Source organism: Pezoporus wallicus, unplaced genomic scaffold, assembly GCF_028554395.1.
Source record: "Pezoporus wallicus isolate ANWC-B61680 ecotype Strahan unplaced genomic scaffold, APGP_CSIRO_Pwel_v1 contig_5908, whole genome shotgun sequence".
Taxonomy (NCBI): domain Eukaryota; kingdom Metazoa; phylum Chordata; class Aves; order Psittaciformes; family Psittacidae; genus Pezoporus; species Pezoporus wallicus.
In genome coordinates, this window is record NW_026635282.1 from 35266 (window position 1) to 58024 (window position 22759).

The following is a 22759-nucleotide window of genomic DNA, read 5'->3' on the forward strand; positions in this document are numbered from 1 at the left end:
CAAGCAGGCCAACTGCATGACAGTTCAGAGAAGACTGGCATCTCTTGGCATCTGTTCTGCCCAACTCTACTGCACAGGTGACCCAGCCTAGGGAAGGCAGGTTGCCTGAGGTAGGAGGAGAGTGTGTTCAACCACTGGGCTGCAGAGCACCCTTCAATCTGTCTGTGAGGGGTTTTCAGCTGGCCACCCCATCCAGAATGGCTGAGGTTATCTGTCCCCACGTAGGGCAAGCTGCAGGCCTGGTGCCACAGCAGAGCCTGGCATGGCACTGTGAGGGGGCAGGAGGCATGGTAGCAGACAAACGGCTGCTACAGGAGCATCCCAGCAGCCCAGCACCCGGGGCCTTCCTTCTGCACTGTGCTGTGGTGAGCTGCTGTAGTGCCGTGCAAACAGTACCCGAGCTTGGCCCTGCACATCATGTCAAAAAGTGAAATCACTGCCATTCTACAGTCTGCTGTGAGTGAGGGTGACCTTCATGACATTGAAACAAAAATTACAGAGACGAGAGAGAAAGGGAAAGAAAAAGCAAAAGGTGTCAAAAGATAAATACAGGAGTTAAAACTAACTTGAGACATTCGGGCAACTGGGGACACTGGCACCTGCAAAGAAAAGAAATGGGGCAAGAACAGAAATCCCATTAGCCTTTAGTCATCATCGCAGAGGTACAGAAATGGAAAGACCAAGAGATGAAGATGCAGAGGAAAGCACCATTTACCACAGCGCCAGGAGCCTCCCTCCTGCACAGGACTGACTGCCTGGCCCTGGGGCTGCTGTGCACCTGGCCATTACACACGAGGCTTTTGGTTCTGGTCAGAGCCACCCTCTGATGCTGACAAACACGTGGAGCTGGAGATACTCACAGGGGAGTGAGCACAGAGGTCTTCATTTGACACCAAGAGCTACTTCATAGCACTGTCCACAGCCCCATGCCCAAGAGGAGCCAGCAAGGGCAGGTGGATGGCAGGTATAGGGGACATCTGTGCTGCTTGGTGGCCAGGGGGACTGCACTCAGGCCTAGCATCCTCCATTCAGTGTCCCTGAGCCTCCAGCTCACTTGCAGCTCATGAGGAGTGCAACTCAGGCTCATTTCATGGTGTACTGGGACACTGCCCAGTCCCATATCCTCTCAAGCAGCTTGGCACAGTGGTACGTTAGTACAGGGAGGCCAGCAGTGGGGGAAATAACCCTTGTCTGAAGTAAAAACCACAAAAATGAGAAACCTTAATATTTAATAACAGTAGCCCCATTAATTATGCATTAAACAAGTTTTCCCTGCTCAGCATACTCCAGCAGGGATACCAACTACTGAAGCGTGCAGGGCCGGTGGATAGCACCTCTTGTCAATTCATCCACAATGCCTCAACCTCAGGCAGGTGACAGGGGCAACAGCATGGGCCCAGTGGGCTTCGTGGTTTTCATGCCTCCTCATTAATGAGAACAAGCTCATCAGGAGCTGAAACACGTCACTTCTAGCTGCATGACACCTGCTTCCACCCCGCAAAGCCTCACAAGTGATGCAGGGGGAGGAGGACAGTGCTGTCACTTTGTGGGGGAGCGCTGGCTAGCAGCATCCCAGGACACTGCTGCTGTCTCAAGTGAACTGGGCACTTTGGTTTCTTTTTGCCTCACCAGAGAGCTCTGCAAACTTACTAAATAAACCAGGCTTTGTCTTATCCTTAGGCAGGAAAACAGAATTTCCTGGACTCCTCTCCTTTCTTGAAGGCAGCTCTTGACCCCTCCTACAGCTCTAGCAAGCAACGCCCTTGTTGCAAACTTCCCAATCTCACTGGAGATGGGAGTAGATGCAAGCCTGACCTGTCTTGCTTCTCTTGTTCAATGTAAACCATGAGCATAGAGCAAAGCTGGCTCTTGCGTCCCTGCACAGTGGGGACATGTCACAGAGGCCTGTCCCCATGAACAGGTGTCCTTGGAACAGCCCTGCTCAAGACCTTGCTCCTTCTCAAGAAGCTGCATGCTGTTGCTGACTGTGTGTGACCCTCTCCCCTAGTGCTGCTCCCAGTGATTCGCCTGTTGAGATGTTCTTCCTCTCGCGCAGGGGCCTACCTTGCTCCCAACAGCATTTTCCTCCCATGCTGGAATACCATGCTGGTCTGCGTTGTTGCCAATTAACTGCCAGGCTCTCACTGCATCCTACCCATGAGATCTGCTATTGGTCCTGCCTGGGAGATGTGTTAACTACGGATCTCTGACAGCTGCTTTGGCACAGAGGGAAACGTGCTGGTGAGGCCCACCCCAGGTCTGAGCCAGATCATTGTCAGTGGCAACAAGAAAGGCTCCTCTTACCATTCCTCCCAAACATGGCAGGTTTACATCAGGAAACAGTCCCTTTAAAACTCTCCTGTCAGATGAAAGCTCTTAAGATGAATGAGCAGCAGGAGGAAAAGGAAAGTAGGTTACAGACCAGGAGGAGCTGCAAGTTAGAAGAGAGTTGTGTGTGCCTCATTTATTGCTGAACTGCTTCCTCCATCACAAAAGCCCAAGCACTCCCCCACCTCATCTAGGACTTGGACTCTCTGAAAGGCTCTGAATGAGTCAGGGTGAGTCTGTTTCTGATCATTACAATGACAGGTACTGTATACTTCTGGTGCCATCAGAGACATTCAGACACAAAGCAGCAGCACAAGACCCTTCTGCAGTGCAAAGTACAGTTGTCTCTGCTGGCTGGCAAACTACCTACACCACCAGGCACCACAGGCCAGTGCAGGCATGAGGAGATGCTCTGCAGCAAACACTTGCATGCAGAAAGCAACAGCTTTTACTGAAAAACCATCCTCTGTGCTGCAACCACTGCGACCAGCAGCATTCCTTCACTGGGCCACAGCACTAGCTGCAGAGCAATGCAGGCTGCAGGTAGCTCTTCTCTTCACCCTTACTTCAGCAGAGCAGGAGTCGGCACACCAAAGATGCCAGGATGAAACTGCTGGGACACCCCAAGCAGTACAGAGGCTCTCTGTAAACTCCTGATCCCCTCCCCAGCTCAGTCCCCATGGCCAGCAATGAAAGTGGTGCTCAGCACTGAATCCCACAGCACAGCATCTGGGAACAACAGAGGTGTGGGCTCTGGTGAGCTCTCCCAACTTTGCATGAAGGCTCCTTCTGGCTCAGGACAACCACACTGAGCTCCATGCAATGTCTGACACACATCACACAATAGGCTGTCCCTATCTAGGTTCCCTAGCCCTTTGCTCCTGCAGTGACAGGGCCAGAGAGAAGCATTTTCAAACCAGAGAGGGCACACTGGGATATCCTTGGTCTAAGCTCCCTCTGTGCCACTGTGACTGAGAAGGTACAGAGCTGCTGTGATGGTAGGACTGCAATTCCTCTGGCATAGGGAACTGGAGGAGGGGGCTTGGCTGCTCCTTACCTGGAGTCTGGTAGTTGAGCCGCCTCATTTCAACTGGGTCAGAGGAGTGGGCCAAGAGCGAGTCCTTCAGGCCAATGGAGTGCTCATCCTTGGAAGAGGGGGAATGTGCCCTTTTTCTATGGACAGAGAGGACAGAGAGAAGTAGGTGAGCTCTGGAAGAGACCAGCATGAACCACCTGGGAAGGAGACTGGGTCCCTGTGTCCCAGACACCCAGCTCCATCCCAGGCTCCCATGGGCTCTTGGCAAGTCACATCTTCTGTGCCTCCAGTTTTCCAGCTCTGAAACAGGAAGGATTATATGTAAGCAATGGCAGAAGTTTGATTAGTGAGGCACTTTGAAATGTCATATTCTGCAAAATATTTATTAGAGAAAGAGGAAATAGATGTAAGATGTTGTCTCCTCTTACTCTCTCAAGGAACTATTTCCTGTAGTGGAAGGATATAATAATTTTTTTTCCCAAGTATCAGAAATATTTAAATATAGAATGCTGTAATATAATAGTGTAAAGGCTCTTCAGGGTGTGTTTTATTGGGCCATTAATACATGTCTTGAATGGTTGAAGGCACCCAAGGCGTGTATTAATGGAACAATAAAATACACTGTTGTCTCTTCATGCCGTATTTATGCCTAGAGCAATGCCACCACCTCAGGCTCTTGCTGGAATTCACAGTCAAAACAGGGACAGATCCATTCAAAAAGTGGACAAGTGAATATTAAAGAAAATCTAAGACTGCAAGAAGAGTTACTAGTGATTTCTTGGTATGTATTACAAATACAGTGGATATACCCATGCAGCAGACAGGGGTGTTGGGCAGGAGCAGGAATACAGTACTCTATTCTGAGTCTGTGCTGACCCTGACATTTTGCCAACATGCTGAGCATGCATCAAAACACAGAGACTTTGTCTTTTGGCTACAGCCCCAAAATGGATTCTGTGGGATGGTGAACCCCTCTGCTGACCTGCTGTTTCCTGGAAGAGAGGGAGCTGCATCAGTGCTAGTCTGTACGAATACTAGCACATTCACCATCCTGCAGATCACTACAGTCAGTCTCTGCTTTCTAATCCCTTGTGAGGCATTTCAGAGCACCCTGAAGGGTTGCCAGGTTCTGCACAGAGGCAGATGCATCTCCGGATGGTGGTGACCCTGAGCCATGTATGGTCAGAAATGTTCCATCTGCAGCCTGTGGCTGTATCAAATACTGGAACTATTCAGTGGGGAGAACCAGCTTGTGAGCCTTACACTGCTCTAAGTCATCTCAACATCTCTGAAGCCTTCTAGCTGCCTGGATTGAGACAAAAGAGCTGAGCCTTCAGAGCACCGATAGAAAGAACGGAAAATTCATGGCAAACAAATAAAGCACTGTTTCTCCTATCAGAAACACAGCAGGATGTGCCATGTGCTACGGTGTTCCAGTCCCTGAGCCCTTGAGCAAAGTGGCCTGCCTTTTATGGAGAATGGGCACAGCACATAATTCATGTTTGTGTCTTTCATTAGTTGTCTAGTCAGGGCAACTGCTAAAACAAACCTTCAGATCCCAAGCTATCCACCACTACTCAGCTACAATTCATTCCCATTGTAGAGCTGACACTGTGAATACGCTGCACAGATAAATTTTGGGAAAAATCCCTCCAAAGACAAGCTGGACAGCAAAAACCTGTAGGATAACACAGCATCACTCTGAGCATGTGGGTGGTGCTGGAGTCGGGTATGCTGTTGATGCATGAGCTGGGAGGCTGCAGGGGCATGAATGCCAGGTCTGAGCACAGTCGATTGGTACTACTTCCTATTGCTCCATCCACACCAGACTCTAGGACAAAGTAAAGCTAAGCCTTGCTGTCTAAGGGGCCTAGGTACAGAAATCCCCCCTGGGGCCATCTTACCTCCTTAAGGACCAGCAAACACTTCTTACAATGGCGTGGTATTCCCTCAAAGCTTCCTCACTAGAGTGCAAGAATGCACCTGCATTCTCGACAGAACAGCTCTCAGTCTGAAGTGACTGAGAAAACAAAGAAATGCCTATAACTGCTTGTGTTGTAGTTTTTTTGATTTTTAATTTAATTGCAAAAACAATCTGGGAAGTATTTATGTTGGAACTGTCTCCCGAAGAGCTGTGAGAGGTTGGCAATTGCTAGGAGGCTGATACCTCTGAGGAAACAAAGTCTTTGTAAACCCCCAGGGCTGGCATGCTCCATGCTCCCAAAAACAAAGATGCCCCTTAGTAGCTTCAGGCTTATTTTTCAGAAAAGAAATAGACTTGAAATTTTAGCAAAACAAGAAGATAAAAAGGATTCATACCTTTCTTGCTTACTAGATCCAGGGAAGAGCAGAAACAGAAGAAAGGAGATGATCACTCACACAGAAAGGCACTGGCTGCACATGCACAGCAGAGCTCCATTTAATCAGACAACAAAGCCAGCCCTCCTCCCCGAGCTACAGATACATATGTAAATAGAGAGTCCAGGAGGAGCAGAACCTCGGAGCTGAGCTGATAGAGAATGACCTACTGTAATTGAACAGGCTACCCGAACACATGCAAACGCAACCTGTGCCTCCTTGGGAGGACTAACAATCATCTCACACTACAGTTATAGCTCTAGCAGGACTGCTCTGCAAAAGCAGGTGGTTGCTTCAGCTGCGAGCACAGAGTGTGGATGGTGCTGATCCAGTAGCCAGGGCTGAGAGGCCTCAAAAAGAGAGCTCTTACTCTGGTTTCAGCCTGTCACATCCATGCTCTGTTCTCACTGCCAAGGCCATGTTCCTCAGTCAAAATTCACAGTAGTGGGGGTACCTGCCAGACATCAAGCAGGCGATTTCCACAGAAAACCAGTACTAGAGAAGTCCCCAAGGCTGCAGATGCAAGCTGTGAGACCAGAGAGTAGCCAGCAGACTGGCTATATGGACACAGCTGCCCTCCTCTGTCCCACAGCTCACACGTTTCCAGAATCCACAGCAGCTCAGTGTCTTGGGGCTGATATTAATTACTTTCTGCATGCCTAGCCCTTCTGCTGCTTTTATAAGGCAGCCTTCTGCTGTGCCAGATAGAGACCTTCCTCCTTCCCGTGACCACCAAGGACTGTCTATCACATCACCACATATCTGAAGGAAGGAGGGTCTTGCAAGAGCTGTTACCTGTAGTGCTAATGTTGAAACTGCTATGTTCTGGACCGGATCTCACCTTTTGAAGAGGAGTATGGCAATGACAATGATGATGATTAATATCACAGCCAGGACAGGTCCCATCACCCACAGCATCTCCGGTTCATCCTGCTGCTTTGCTGAAGCTACTTCCATCACAATCTCATCTGAGTAGGGGCTGGCTGCGTATCTCTTCTGAACAGCACCGGCAGGAGAGGGAGAGAAAAGCAAGTATCCATTATGCTAAAGCAATAGCTACACCCCTGAAATGCAGAGGTTTCCCCTTGCCTCTGCCAGCAGGGAATGGTCATGCTTCTAAAACTCCAGCAGCACACCTGGATCCTCCCTCTCTCAGAATCAGGAAGAGGTCATGCTGTGGTCTTGCCAACCTCTCACCAGCCTCTTCCTGGTGCAAACCAGTGCCATTAACTTCCTGGCTGGCAGACCTGGCCTCCAGGTGCCAAACTGGAGCAGCCCAGCTAAGAGTCACTTGCCAGCCCTGGATTCTCTTGGAGCCAAATCACAGGCTGTTGAATCCTAACCAATTGCACAGTGGGGCTGGCTGATGATTCCTAAGTGGTTTATAATACCTGCTGTGCTGATATCAACACAACTCTCCAGGACAGGGCTGTATTAGGAAAACCCCTGCTGGGCTGTGTGGTTTTCTTAAAGGAACAAAATAACAGGAACATTTTCTACCTGATGTCTCAGCCCTGACAAACACACCTTGGAAAGGAGCTCATGTTTACAGGCTCCTTTCCAGAGACTTCTGCAACCTGAAGGGACAGCTTTCTAGCCCCACCAGCAAGACGAGATTAGCAGAGACCCAAACCCTTCCTGCAGAAAAATGACACTGCACCTGGCTTGTTCTGCTGCTGTTGCTAAGGATTATGGAACTGTGCTGTCCCTTCACAGCTCAGCCTTGCTGGGTCAGAAGGGTTAAGTGCTGCAAAAAGTAATCCTTTCTCCCTGTCAGAGGGCTAGAGCTGCAGGAGTTCAGTGCCTGTGGCTTTTGAGAAGCACCTGCTGCCTGGCATCAGGGAGCCAGAAAAGCTCTGCTCCTGCCATAGAAAGTTTCAGTCACTGAAGAGGTGCCCATGGATCTATAAACCTGCTTTAAGGTCGAAGTTTAAACACACACTTCATGTCTAGGTGCATCTGAGAAGAAAGGGAAAAATCAAGCGTGCTGGTGTCACACAAATGCACATCTTGATCTCCTCTCACAGGTGCTCTTGATTCCAGCCAGCCTGGTTTCAAACATGCATGGAGTACAGAAAATGCTCTTATCTGTGACATCCTTCTGGCAGCACACTCAGGTGCAGCATCATTGCTGCTCTCCTCATATTTATCAGTGGTCAGAGATGCCACTGGCTGGAGGGGTGGTTCCTGCTTTGTCTGTGAAACCTTTCAGCCGTTTTTCAGTGATCCTGAAATAGCTGCTGGGTCCTGGTTCAGCTTTGTTCCTAAAGGGAATCTCCATGGGATCATTGCAACCCATCAGCCTTATCCTGCACCCCTTATCTACGTCAAACAATGGAGCAAGGAGTCAGCAACAGCTCTATCTGAGCATAGCAGACAAAGATGCTACGTTGGTAGTAAGAGGATGGGACAGAAGGCCTGGGGCTCCCCTATATGTAAGTGGCAAGTGGCTACTCCATGAAGAAGGCACAAAGGCTTTGCCTATGACTACTCAGAAAGATCGAACTGCATTAGGTAGGGGGAAGGAGCATGCTGATCTATGCAGCAAAGTAACACATGTGTCCATCTCCAAAGCTTTGTGCAAGGGACAAAGATTCATATTTTTTGAAGACATGCTTTGGAGATGCCTCCTTCCAAGAGAAAACAGAAGCAGAAGAGATCAGAAAGACAGTTATCTCAGTGGCATTTTCAAAGGCAGACTGCAAGGTGCATGTGCCCCTGTTCTCCAGAGATGGTGTTTCAACCACACCCCCCTTTGCCTTTGAAGAATGGCAATGTTACACTTGCCTGATGACACCAGAGCAAGTGATTTAAGAGGAGCTGAGGGGGGGAGATAGTGCACAGCCTTGGACAGAGTGCCTTACGTTTCACATGAAAACAGATATGATACAGTGGGGGACGCAAAAAGGTGGTCTCTAGGAGCAGGGTGTAACAACTCTGCTGGTGGGTGCTTCACTGAAGGGCTGTGGCAGATAAATGCTAGGGGAATGATGATGATGATAGTCTGGGATCAGCTAGTTAAGGTCATCTCTTCTTTACAGGGACTGCCAGGATAGCACATCTTAAGGCTGCTGCCCTATCTTGCTGCTAATTTCTGACTCTCCTTCTCTTACCAGCGTGTGCATCTTGCCACAAGAACACGTGAGCTGGATGAGTAATGAAGAACTTGACCAGCCCTAATGAGCCATTACAAGGAAACAAGGTTGAAGAAGGAAGCCGCAGCTGGAAGCTGACCAAAGGATTCTGTGCATCTCTATTATTTTAATTATTTACACACTGGCTGCTGCTACAGATTCCACCACCACTCCTGTCCTTCATATTTACAGCTGGACAGGTCTTGTTGTGCTACTGCCTGTTTATTCCATCAGCTACTGCCTTCCCCCTCACATGCCTAGGCCCCATGTGCTTGGCAGCATGCTGCTGACGAAGGCAGACCCCATTTGCCTCTAGCAAGGAGGCACAGGAGCAAGAGCCCCTGTGCCGCAGGCAACTGTGCCACTTTGCCCTGCTGACAGCCCACTGTGATGGGATCAGGTTGGCTTCTCCAGATGTCAGCTGGAAGTGACATTCTGGCCAGAGAAGAGCCTGTGAAGGCAGGTTAGCAGAGGAAGCATCCTGTTCACTGCAGAGCCTCAGCAGCTGCTGTGCAGGGCGGGATTCTAAGGGGCTGTTTGCCACAGTCATTTACTTGAACAAAAGCAGAATGAGAACCTATCCCATCCCAACCCTGTGTCAAGCTCTGCTCTGGGCACAGCCCACCAAGCCACAACTGAGCTTGTGTACAGCACGTTTGTTGACACTGCCCTCCACTCTCATCTGTTATGTCAAAGGTACGTGCCATTTCCCTCCAACAACACCATCTATCAAGTCAACTCCCACGGCCGCCTCAGCTTGTTGAGGCCAGCTATGCAGGCTCACTCTCCTCTCTTACGAGAAAACTCCATCATCCTGGCTTGCAGTAATTGTTCACCCTGCCTGCACTGAGCCCACCCCAGCTCTGCCAGGAAAGGCAGTGCTCCCCCAACAGAAAGTCCTTACCGTGTCCCCATCCTCCAGTGAGGCCAGCACAAAACAGCGGTAGCTCAGGTCTTGCGACAGGGGCTTGTTGTAGAAACCTTTGTAGTTCTTCTCGTCCCCCAGGGTGAAGGTCTCGGGCAGCACATCCACTTGAGCAGCAATGTAGGGCTTGAGTCTGTCTGCCTGGCGTCGCTGGCGTCTGTTCTGACTCCCTTGGCTTATGGCCTCCAGCAACTGGGGACAAACAAGGTCCATCACTATCATTTTGCCCAGCATGACGCCACCTTACACTGTTACCTCAGGACTCAGCAGGGTGGAAGGGAAGGGAGATGATACCAGGTTTGATTTGTATGCAGTGGTACAAAAAAAACCCAGAGAGATGTGTTATACATTTAGGCATTGCTGTAGCACCTGTCTGCAGACACTCACTGCAAGGACCTCCACCAGAATGTCAGCTTTGGGAAAGTCCTGAGCCCTGGGATGCCAACACAATGAATGTTAGGCCTGAGACAGCCTGGCTGTGCCTGTCAGCCTGAGTTAATATATCTCAACGTGCTGTGAGGGAACCGGACCATGTTCTGTGTCCCAAATATTGGTCTGGACAGCAACTCACACTTTATGCATAGGGATGCACATCAGCTGACACTGATGTATAGGGAAAAAGTGACATTTGCTGTGTCCCCTTCCCTTCTGTCAGTGCCTTGGTATTTCACCTGCTGCTGGGTAGCAGACAGGACTTCGTGTAAATCACACAGAACAGTAACAGATTTCATGGGATGCTCAGAGTAAAAATGGCAAATTTCATAGTCAGCCACAAATTCATGAAAAAGGATATAAACACACAAAAATTCAATTACACTGCTAAGAAAGACTCTCAGATGTTTAAAGATGTTTTTCTAATGAATAAAACCAAGTATCAGGCTTAGAACAGAAATTCTAATTTAAAATGAAGAAGGAGGCATGAAATACATTTCACACACAAATGTATCAGTGCAGCATTGTCAGAGTAGACAGCGAACATCAGTGGGGCTGGAGACAGTGATGCGAACACAAAGCCATGCTGCTGAGCTGAGCTCACTCTGAGGAGGAAAAGATGGGTAATGCATCCCCCCACTCTTTCACCCTTGACAGTCCATTCTTGCCTTCTTATGAATACTCATGTTGGAGCAATTTAGAAAAGCTAAAACTTATTGCAGTATCACCATAAAAATAGGAAGGAGAATAAAAAAAGGGAAAAGGAAAAGAGGATGAAGAAATCTGTTTCACAAATAGCCTTGTCACCGTAGAGGGAAAAGGCAGAAACATAGCCTTTGGATGGTGAAGTTTGCTCCCTGCACACACCTCTTGTATCTTGGCTGAAATTACAGCTGAGCTCTTTGGGGCAGAAAGCACAGCTGAATGTGCATGAAACCATAGGGCTGCAGCTGTGGTTAAGGTTGTTAGATGCCGCTGCCACTGACATATATAATACACACGAAAAACCTGCATCAAAAGAACACCAGGCTTGCAAAGTTCAGATCCTGATAAATTAGAAAATCAATATTGCCCGTGCAAAATTAATTCAGCCTTATGTGTGTGCACTGTGTTACAATCCATGACTGCATGGTCACACACTCTTTCCTGTAACTCTCCAGCTTTGTTAAATACACAGGACAGACAGTGCTTAATCAAAGAGCAGCTATTCCGTATTTTGTTTTCTTCTCTGTATTGTGCAGCCCGAGGCATTGTTTATTGCTTACTATTCAAATCCAGCTCTGAAGACAAAATTAATAATTTCCTCATGGGCTTTTCTATGGTGCTGATCGCTAGAATATTACAAGTGCTTCACAAACATTAACGATCTTATCTTTCAAACACCCATATGAGGTGAGATGAAAGCGATTATCCTAATTTTACAGACGGAGAACAGAGACACAGGGACATTAATGTAAAAAATGCCCAGTAATTTTGAATGTCAAATTGAAAAGACGTTGGCTTGTTTTCTTTTTAAAGAAAACTTAGCATTTTTTTTCTATAGCATTGACTGTATCCAGCGGGGCTCCTATTGACTTTCTCTGCAGCTGGGCATGCTTAGGCTTTGTAAATGAGGCTCCAGGATCTCAAACTGGGCACTCTAAAAAACTAGAACATACAAGACAGTGGTTGCTAATGAAAATTTTGTTTTAAATCATTTGCCCAGGGCTGAGTGAAACAGAAATAGAAACCAGTTCTCTTGATAGCTTTCAACCACCTAAAGCTCATAACGAAGCCATTCTTTCTAATCCTAGTCTTCTATTTCTTACGATGTTTTCCAGCTTCTGCAATGAAATGATTCAGGAGGCCTGTAGATGATGGTTCTCCACCACACAAGATCCCCCAACACACTGTGAGCTGGGACCCCATGGAAAAGAGTGCAATCATGTAATTAAAAATTAATGATAAGCAAGGGCTGACTTACAGTTTCTAATGCTTTGTAATTTCTGAGTACTTCGAGTCTGCAACTTTTTGTTTTCTGAATGGCCCTTCTCTGTGTGATTTCTTGGAATTTTTCCTTATTACTTTGGGGCGGGGAGTGCGTACAGGAAAGAGCGAGCCCACAGTCCCCTTGTGTGGGACTCTCCTGACACCCACATCGGCTGATGTTGGCAGACTGCCGCACAGAATAAGCTGCTTCTTTGGGTGAATGGGCTGGTGAATGCCGAGAGCCTTTAACAAGCAAGCATGAAGGGGCCTTTGCAGGTTTTCTTAAATACTAGAGCTCACTCTTCACCCAAACTGTAGGCTTAGGTCCAATCCAGAGAGAAAAAAGCCTCCTGACAGAACCACAGCTTAATAAACTGAAAATAATACTTCTTTCTTCTAGCCTGTTCTCAAAATCAGCATGGTTGCTTCAGCTAAAAAAGGCTGAGAAGAGTGTACATCCTGAGACAGGATCTGTCCTGAGCAGAGCTCTGAGATACTCAAATGTGATCTGCTCATTGGGCACATTCTGGGAGATGTCTCCTCTCTTGCTTGACTCCAGCCTCCTTCCTACATGCTGTCACCAGCCAAGAAAGGCTGAGTGCACTGCACATCCCACCTCTAACATACAGCCTGCACCTCTATCGCTGCATCTGTGCTACTGCCACGAGGCCTGGGCAAAATGTTGTTGGCTACCTGGGAGCCACTTCCATCACAGCAGCTCTACAGTCTCCTACCTGGTCCAGCTCCATCTCATCAGGTGTTCGCCACCGAGCAGTTGGGCTGCTGGTGCTCTGATCTGCTGGCACAACCACGATGTAGTACCACCTGGGAAGGAAAGAAGCCATAAGCACTGGACCCTAAGTCATCTCTCTGGCAGGTCGCCAAACAATGTGCCATATGCCTCCCAGGGACAACCTGTTCCTTTCCCTGGCCTGGGTTCAGTAAGGAAGAGGCTGGTTTTCCAGCAGCACCACAGAAGAGAATACTCCCGTTAGCACTCATTAGGTTAATGAAGATCTACAGACTGTGCTCCAGAGGGTGGTGTAGGAGCTGTGAGAAGGACATTTATATAATCGGATTGTAGCAAGAATCCTGGGGGAATTGTGCTTCAGCACAAGGATACCACAGTAACGAATGAGACTTCCACAAACTCCCTTTTTAATCTCCTTGAGGCTTTAGGCATTATTTATTTAAAGGATGTTATACAGCATCAGAGAAAGTCCCTCCTGATCCTCAACTGTGTTTTTGCTGGTAGCATCTGGAGTGTACCCACCAGGGTGAGGGCAAACTGTCAGAGAATTGTCTTAATTTTATTGCACACAAATATTTGCTCAGAAAGAGCCAGCAGCATGATCCCCTGTTAAGAGTAAATGCTTGGCTCTGTACCACAGCCTTCTCAGAAATTCACTCCTAGGTTACAAAATCCAGAGGCTGGCAGAGGTCTGCTCTGCCTTTTTTCCCCCATCTCTAGCCCCCCGCTCTGCCTTCAATGCTCAGGCACGGCACCTACCTAACCGGCACAGTGGTCTGGACTTTGGGAAGGGCGAGTGTGAATTTTCCTTCCTGTATGTACTTGTTTGTGGCGATGGGTTTGCTTTGCAAGACATCAGGAGCCGTGCGGATTGAGACAAGATGCTGGAGCCCTCCAGCACTGCTCCCACGGTTCATTAGCACAAAAGAATAGTCCGTGTCTGGCTGAAGGTCACTTATGAGTTTCTTCATCGAGTGGCCGTCCACCTCCACACTCTGGCTATTGTACAGAATCTGAAATGGGAAAAAGACATGCTCATGCAACCGACAGCTGCTGATGAAAACTCACACACAAAATAGCAGCGTTAAAGATGACAATTTGGCTCTGGGCTTATCCTCAGGTGGTTCGACCACTTTACGCTTCATAAACAGCCATAAATCTTTAGTTAAAGAAGAGCAACCCCCAGCAGAGGGTTGAGCTGTCCTCCCTGTGCCTTATAGTGATGGAGCAGAGAGGGGGTCATCTCAGCAAAGCCTGGGTGGCTGGTGCCAATGGTGGGGCTGGTGGTGCCACATGCACTGCTTTTCATTGTCGCTTTGGGGGAGGAAGCCAGATGGCTGTGCTTTGCCCTCGTGTGGAGATGGATGGGTCTTTGTTTCTTGTCTCACGAGGCTACAACACACAATATGCTTTTGGTGTAAAATCCCGTCTGCTTTAAATTGGTGTCACTCCTGTGTCTCCCAGCTCATGCCTCATGGAATGATTAACGCAGACTATCCCCCTCCCAGCATGACTGGGGGTTACATGCTTCACCAATGATCCAACAAATCCTATGCAGAGCTATAACAGGGCTCTGCAGGTGTGACATCCCGTTGTTGCCATGACAACAGATGCTGCAGCCGTGGGCAAGAGGTTGGAGCTGCTTTCCCCTGCCATGCTTGCAGCAGTGCAGGGCAGAGCAGGGCTGCTGGTGGCACAGGCAGTGGGCAGCCCCCATGCACAGTTTCCTGCCTTGGGCCCACTGGCCCCTCAGCTAACAGCATTTTCTCAGTCCCCTGCTGCAGATAAGCAGGACCCCCATCTCCTGTCAGGCACAGCAGCCATAGGCGCTGCTGTATTAACTGCACCAAATGTCCCTCGTCTGCTGTGAGAACCTCAGTTCTGATCCTACTGGAACAACTCCTGCATCCAAAACCAACTGCCTCTGGAAAGCCAGAAACTCAAACAGTTCCTGGAGACAAAGGCAAATGGGGTGTAGAGAACCAGAGAGACCAGAGGTTGTGCCCCAGCTATGATAAAGCAGCATGTTTCCTTCCACCGGGCAACTGTCCAGCTGGATTGTGGATAGCAGTGGAGAGACACAGCATGCCAAAAACTGGCAGAGCTGCAGCATGTTAAACCACGGCAGCTATTAGGTGTTACAGGCAGAGACCACACCATAAAATGTGCTCCTTCCAACAGCAGCCTTGGGAGAGAGCAGACAGCTCTGTGGAAGAAAAATTACTTGAAGTAAAAAGGATTTTTCACCAGCTGAGCCCACCATTCAGGCTGATACAGGCAGCAAGGGAGGGACCAAACTCTCCTTCCAAGTCACCTTTTTAGCAGGTGGCAGAATGTTGCCGGTTCGCTGGCACAAGGGGAGCTCATTAGCACTGCTCTAGTATTTTGTGGTGAAGCAGGGAGAAAGGTGGCCCTGCAAAGAGGTCTGAAGGACAGTGGACCGCAAGAACCAGGCTAGGCCTGGAATTTGCAGCTCAGCTTTTGTCTTATTCAAACAGTGGTGTGCACAGCATACTTCAAACCTTCTTTAGGTCACTTTGCACAGAGGTCAGGATAGGAAAAGAGCCCCAGCTTTTTTGTTGCTGAGAAGAGAGACCCAACACGTAAAAGAGCCACAGTGAGGAGCCAGCAATGGAGAAGAGAAGCAACCAATCTCATTTGTTGACATGATTCAATCTTCAGGGATGAACTATAAAAGTAAGTATCAAGTACTAAAATAACACAGGTTTGCATGGACACATCCCCTGCACTGGCTGCCCCGTGCTCAGGAGAGGTAGGATGGCTAGAGGGAATGGTTCTCTGCTGCAACTCCTCTTAAGAGATTTTCTCCTGGGCTTTAATGCCTTTCTCCAAAGACATGTACACCAGATTGGTGCTGAAGTGAGTGAAAAAAAAAGGAAGTATAATGAAGAAATGCTTCTTACAGCACTAAATATTGGATACTTAGCTGCCAGGTTTCACCCTGCTCTGACACAGAAGCAGGAACAACAAAGACAGGATTGCTAGACCTCAAGTCATCTCGGCAGCTTTGCTGTCTGTTCCAGCACTACCCCTTGCAGGTCCAGACATTCTAGATGAGAGCTAATCAGAGGTGTCCTGGGGGAACATGGAACCTCCCTTCATGTGCTCCAACAAAGACTTGAACATAACCAAGCTTCCAACATTAAGAGCTACGCTGGAAGGATGCAAAGCCCACAAAGAGTTCCACTGCCTCTCGGATGAGATCGCTCATCACAAATTCTTCTCTAATAAACGGCTTCTGTGTGTGCTCTAGGGAAGGTGCTCACCCGCACATGAGCCATCTCTGTGGGACATAGCTGTTCTCCTGGAGTGAGAGGAGGAAGAAGCGATCATTGGGTACTTCAGAGTTTCTCTGCTTGCTCTGCACTGGAATTGACCAGGACACAGTCTCCAATTCAGTCCTGACATTAGATGATGATTTTTAGTGCCGTGAACAACGACAGTGAAATTGGCATTTGCAATGCTTTCCCGAAGCATGCTCCACCATCCCCCCTTTTCACAGTTCCTGCAACAGTTCTACGTTCTTTTACCTGCCATAACACATTGTCTTCTCCAATCTTATGCACCATTAGTTATGGCCTCTACACAAACCTTACGATAACATAAGGGCTCAGAAACAGTCATTCGCGTGCAGCTGAAGATGCCCGGGAGCTCAAGCAGGAATGCTATTTAGAGGTTGCATCATGGCCCACTGGTAACTACTTAAGTCAGCAGCAAATTTGGCCCAAGGGCTCTGAACTGCCAAACATTGCTGACTAGCCCATGGATTGCTGTAAAATGTCATTTGTGCTGCTCTTACCCACAAGAGAACAACTGCAAAGCTAGGTGGGTCCAAATGTCACTCCTGAAAGTCTGCTGCTTGATTTCAAGGCAGAAAAGAATGCATTAAACTAAAAGATGAAAAGACACAGTGTGTGCAACACTGGAAAAGATAATGACTTGATGGAGAAGTAGACAAGGCTGCTTTTTTTTTGCGGGCAGGAGTTAATTACTACATTCCATGGGATACACTGTGAGAAAGCACTACCCAGCATCCTCAGGATTATTTTCAAACCTGTATCATAATGATTTTCAAAAGCTGCTGTTCCTTCTCCCCATTTGTAGAATACCTTGTGCTGCTGTCTTTAACCAATATGCTCCCCGTCCTACTCTTAAGTTGAAGAATGTGTCTCAGGAAAGTTCAGTTTCCCCAAGGAGAAGGTTGCATTTATCTTGCACTTTCCATAAAAGCTCCAGAACAGCTTTTTGCAAGCACACTGGAACAGAAAAGGAATAGTGCCTCTCTTCCACCACAACTGCTGGGCAACATTTTACAAGGAATTTGTCTCCTGGACCAGAAGAAGCTGTGAAAATTCCCCCAAGACAACTCAAGCCTTCATTATTGATTTGGTGGCAATGAAAATTTGTAAGGTCCCAGTTCATCCTCTGTTAAAAAAAAGCTCCAGTCCTGCCTGTGCCTCACTATTCATTGTCAGAACAATACCTACTTTAATTAAACCTGTTAAAGTAGAATATGACACCCTTTGAGACATAGATTTAGCATGAGACTGTTTATCAAGTGTAGATAATACTAATTGTTCCCATGGAGATTTATCTGCTATGCTAGTTACAATATTAGGCTCTGGCCTCAGCACCCCGTGTTCCTGAAATAGAGAAGAGAGGTGAACCCTGTTTATAAAAATACAACATCCTGAAGGTTAGGGATTTCTTTCGAGTAGCACAATCAATGACCTGGAGCTGACCCCCTCAGCTCCTGGCCTTGACTCGTGTGTCTGCAAGCCTGGGAATATTAATAGAAAGAAGACACTATTAGAGAAATATCCTTCTAATACTCTTGCTTGCATGATTACTCTTCAGTAGCAAGTAGCTAAAGCCATCTGCTCCTGTGTCACCTGAGGGTTAACCGCAGCAGGGGCAGACCCTGAGTCACAGTCTGCTGCAAGACAAGGCATCAGAATTACATCCTTGGCTCCTGGCTACCTCCAACCACTCCACAATCCTTATTTGGTGGTAATGCTCCAAAGGTCACACTGTCCCTTTCTAGCACAGTGCTGTCAGATAGAGACACGGGCTTTGTGTCACAGGAATAAGGCAAGATGAAGCAGACTGCAAAGTAACCAGGCTCTGGGAAGTTACTTGCGGCCACATATCTGAGCAGTGATCCTAATGCACTCTACGCCTGGTAAAGCTTTGAATACCACGAGGTCTTCACAAAAGCCTTGTCTGCTTCAGCTAACACGCATGTTAACAAGTGCCTGCTATTGATCATGGTAATTCAGCTTCAGGATTTAAACAAGGAGAGCTAGTAACAAGGAAGGGAAGGTGCTCACACACTTTGATGTTGATGTAGTTAAAGACCTTCCCCTCGTTCCCCTGGCCATGGATCCCCCACAACTCACGCAGGCATTTCATTTTCTCTTTAGGCACAGCATGGCAGGGTGCATGTGCAAGGAGGGAAGTCATGCTGATCCCACCCCTGTCCACCTTTGCACGTAGCTGCTGAGACTGGGTGGAAAATTATCTTTGGTGATGAGACATGTTGGTTTTGTTTCTCAAGGGAGAGGAGCTGAGATCTGCAGAAATTTCCACCACACTCTAGTTTTCCTCCTACCTCAGTGTTATACACTGGGGAGCTGACTAAAGAAGCAAGACATCAGGTTGTAAGTGGTGGATGACAACTACATCCAGAACTGTGTTGGAGAAAAGAGAGCAGCAGCCATTCCTGCAGTTCCCTCTGCACTGACACATCTTGTGCTGCTCACACCTCAAACACCTTCTGGAAGGGTGATGATGCTTCTCTCCTTCATTCCCTTAGGTTATGCATCTGCCGCACTGCTCTGAAGTAACTCATAAAGGCAATCTGGATGTTTGAGACAGGACATGTTGCAGGAAGAGTCACTCTAAAGTTTAACTCTCTGGCTGGTTTTCAGACCACCTTGTCCTGGTAATCTCTTGCAACTGAATCACGTTTATAATTTTTTGTGCTTTGACTCTGAACCGGGCATCAGGACAAGCTTGTGTAACCACTGTTGAGGAGCTACAATGGCCAGCGTGACTAGTAGGTCCCAGCTGAGTGACTACCAGGCAAAGAGATACTTGAGAAAGCTGATGATGGAGTGAAGCACTGACTGGGGTTGTGTAAATAACCACTGCAAATGCGCATGAGAAAAGCATCAGGGATTTGGGGTGCTGGACCAGTTTCCATTTCCCTTCAAAAAGGCAAGTAATTCGGGGCACTATTAAGGGAGGAGTGGGCATTTAGCAGAAGTTGCTATGGTCAAGATGGGTTCCTAACTGGATGGTGAGAAGCCAGAAACACATACTACGATCACTGAGACAACCCTATTCTCTGCCCAGTGCACGACTTCACTGCTTGGTATTGGCAGTGTGTGCATCAGCCAACATTATTCACTCCTGCTTTGTTACCACGAGCCAAGTGCTTATTGGCTATTCCACAACTGATCAAACCAGAAAGAAATCAACAGAACTACACCACCTTCTGGCTCAAGAAAAGTGAGAGGAAGGAAAGCAAGCAGCAATATGCTCTACTGTGTGCCATGGTTCATGCACAGGTGCTCAAAAGCAAGAGCAGCTACCTAACTTGGCCTTGGAGATCGGAGCTCCACAAGACTCCAGGCCAGTGAGCAATATGACCCTGCTCTGCTCATCTCTTGTCTAATGGCTGGGAAACATCATGTGGCAGGTCAAGATGCTGCTTTCTGCTGTCCTGCTCACTGCCACAGGTGGAGTTCCCTGTTCTCTGCATCCCACTCTTACCTTAAAAGGCACTGCAGATTTATAGGAGTCAGGCACTTCCCAGCTCAGCAACACAGATGTTTTCATGACGGCATTGACGCGGAAGTTCTTAGCAAACACTGAAATGAAAAACAAGATTTTTGAGCACTGTAAGACCAAGTCAGGAGGGAGCCAGGCAGCAGCTCGGTTCCAAGTCTCTCTTTATCTATCTCAGCATCAGAGGTCAAACAGTTCAGCTGCAGCAGAGAAGTGAGATGAGGAGAAAAGAGCAGCTGCCTTTTTACCAAGTCTCCAGTCTCCAGTGGAGTTTTGCTTTTTTACTATAATTTCCAGCATCACAGAAAGGAAGTCATAGGCTTAACTGTAGTGTTCCTCTCTCCCCCATCCACTCACACTCTCTTGGCCCTTTGCCGTGATCAAAGAACAGTGGTGCTCAGGTACTGGATCTGCAGATCATCCTACCCAGCTGCCTGCTCCAGTTCAAGCAGGAGCCTTTCATGTACAGACAAAACATCAAAGTGTGCCTGTGGAGCAGTGAAGGCGATTAAGCTACCACCAACGCCCCTCTTCCCCAAATGGCAACTTTAAGGAAACCTTCGCTGAGCTTCCCCTCGCCGAACTAGTTTTAGACTAGGGAGCCACACAGTACCTGATCTCAGTAAGTCAGAGCAAGGGGGAGCCTAGCCTCATGAGCTGAAGCAAAGGCCTCTTGCTTGCTGATAGGGCTTGTTAGATGGGCACTTACCTTGCTCAACAGGCATTGTCCGGGACTGGATGCTGGGGCTGAGTGGCCCAACCCCTTTATTGGTGCGGGCCCTCACTTTGATGTCGTAAGTGGTATCAGGCTTCAAATTCATCAAAGTGATACTTGTGTCCTTGGTGATATTAACCAGGTCCTGCTGGCTATTTATGTCCCTGTATACCACTGTGTAGTTGACTATCTTGCCGTTTCTTTCTGCTAAGACTGGAGGGTCCCATGCAACTTCTGTGGTTGAAGTGGTGAGACCCACCACACGCAGGTTCTGTGGGAAGCCACTTGGCACGTCTTCTGCTGTAGTGATCTCCTTCTCAAACTCTTCTCCTGGGCCAGCTCTGTTCTTGGCAGACAATCTGAAGAGGTACGTGGCCCCCTTGTGCAGGTTGGTGACAGTATAGTGATGGTCTCTCTTCCCGAAGTCTATCGTGTTCATCTTTTCCTCATCAAGACGTCTGTATTGCAGCCTGTAACCCAGCAGCTCCCCTACCATCTCCTTGGGTGGGTGCCACTGGATGAGGGCTGTGTTCATGGCTGTCGTGCTAATCATCATGGTGGGCTTCCCTGGGACTGCAACATAAACACACAATGACCATCTATAGCCTGGAAGGAGGGCAAGGAAGGACCGCTTCTGTGCTGCTCAGTCCAAGAGGATTGAGGAAAGTGGGAAAGTTCAGACAACAGGGTGAAGAGGACGACAGACAATTCACATGGATAGAGGCAGAGTGACCCTAATCCGGTGATGAGGGAAGCTGGAGCCAGCCAGCTCTTGGCTGCCGTTTTCCCATGTGCTGCCATCTAAACAGGCAATAAATTCTGCCATATCCAGCCCCAAAATTCATCCCCTTTTATAGGAAAGATTTAAGGTACCTCAAAGCATCACATTTAACTCAGAGAAGATACGAATCCCGTCCTCCCAGTCAGTGGTCTTCAGACACTCCAGCTAGTGTGCAGCACCAGGCCACGCTGGCCTCAGCGCACTGTACCACAACAGACACACAGAAGCCCAAGTCCAGCACCCTGATCTGTCTGGAGGCAGACAAATTTCATCCTGAAACCTTGCAGTTTTACCATCTGCAGAGGCAGCAAGCAGAGCTGGGTGGGCTGTTTGCCATCAGAATACATTTTGGTTTAGCTGATGAGCAGATTCGTGATGTCAGTGTCGATGTGAAAGGTGAACACAAGCGTTCCACAGGATTTTGCTTATGCTGCACAAGTCAAGGGATGTTGTCATCACTGGTTAGGAACTGATGGATTTAAATTGGTGGTTTAATACCTTGATCTCCTTCAGTTAAAAAAGGATGTGTCTTCAGTTCACATCAGCTCAGATTTGTAAACAAATCAACTGATAGGGAAGATACTCAGAATCAAAGGGATGGGGCCACTGATATGAAAATGAAAATAGGATTGTAGCCAAACCTACGTAAATAAAATAGCCTTGAAGACTTCTGAAATGTATGAGCCCACAGATGAGCATGAGAAAAACGTATTTGACAGAATTATGCCTCGATTTTGCCATGAGAGGGCGATACCAACACTCCCCTTTGAGGTCAAGCCTGCAGACAAGCCTGTACAAAGGCAGCTCTGGGGGTGGTTCTGGAGATAGCAAGACATACTATTACATTTCCACTGCCAGTGCCATCCTTCTTGCACTCATAATACAATGTCTAAGAGCAGCTAGTATTAAGGGACACATTATTTTCAAAGCTGATTCCAAATATTAACTTCAAATGTGCATCATAACATGGGAAGACCCACTGCGGTTTACAGTGCAACACCGGTATGTTTAGGAAGCTTTTCCTGTTTATAGGACAGCTGTAGCAATGTGATGAGCAGAGCATACATCATGGCGAGGCACAAGGGAGACAGCATTTGAAATTGTGACAGTGGAAACTACCTCTGGAGCTCCCCATATGCAGTGCGGAGGAGACGGCAAGCTGTTCCCTGTTTAAAAGCACCAGGAACAAATGCTCTCAGTTTGCACAAGCTGCATTCCCATAATAACAAGTGGTAAATACTGTTCCTGTGGCTGGTGTGAGGAAGCAGCAGGATTATCAGTTGTAGGACAGGTCTAGTGAGTGGAAATCGTGGTCAAGACAATGTCAATTAGTTGGTGCCACTGCCAAAGGCAAGTTTGACCACATCCGGAGGAAAGCACCTGATGAAATCCTGGGTGCCCCTGCTCCAGGCAGAGGTTCCTGTGTTCCGTGAGGCACAGGGTACATGTCTCTGCTGACAGTGCAGAACCAAACTGGCTGTGATCACCAGGACCTAGAAGTTGTGTCCGCAGTATTCC

The 22759-nt window shown here is 48.0% G+C and overlaps 1 protein-coding gene across 14 annotated transcripts in view; it reads right to left on the minus strand.

Moving 5' to 3' along the window:
- Positions 1-22759, minus strand: part of PTPRF (protein tyrosine phosphatase receptor type F) — a 398994-nt gene that overhangs the window by 30224 nt on the left and 346011 nt on the right. For 6 of the 14 annotated variants that reach the window (XM_057416512.1, XM_057416531.1, XM_057416501.1 and 3 more), the window contains 8 exons: positions 20455-21033; positions 19731-19828; positions 13692-13945; positions 12916-13006; positions 9761-9973; positions 6564-6718; positions 3386-3501; positions 567-599 (listed from right to left, as the gene is read on the minus strand). In XM_057416512.1, coding sequence (XP_057272495.1) covers positions 567-599; positions 3386-3501; positions 6564-6718; positions 9761-9973; positions 12916-13006; positions 13692-13945; positions 19731-19828; positions 20455-21033 — 1539 coding nt within the window. The remainder of the gene's footprint in view (positions 1-566; positions 600-3385; positions 3502-6563; positions 6719-9760; positions 9974-12915; positions 13007-13691; positions 13946-19730; positions 19829-20454; positions 21034-22759) is intronic. The other 8 variants (XM_057416581.1, XM_057416564.1, XM_057416554.1 and 5 more) reach the window with 3 other exon arrangements.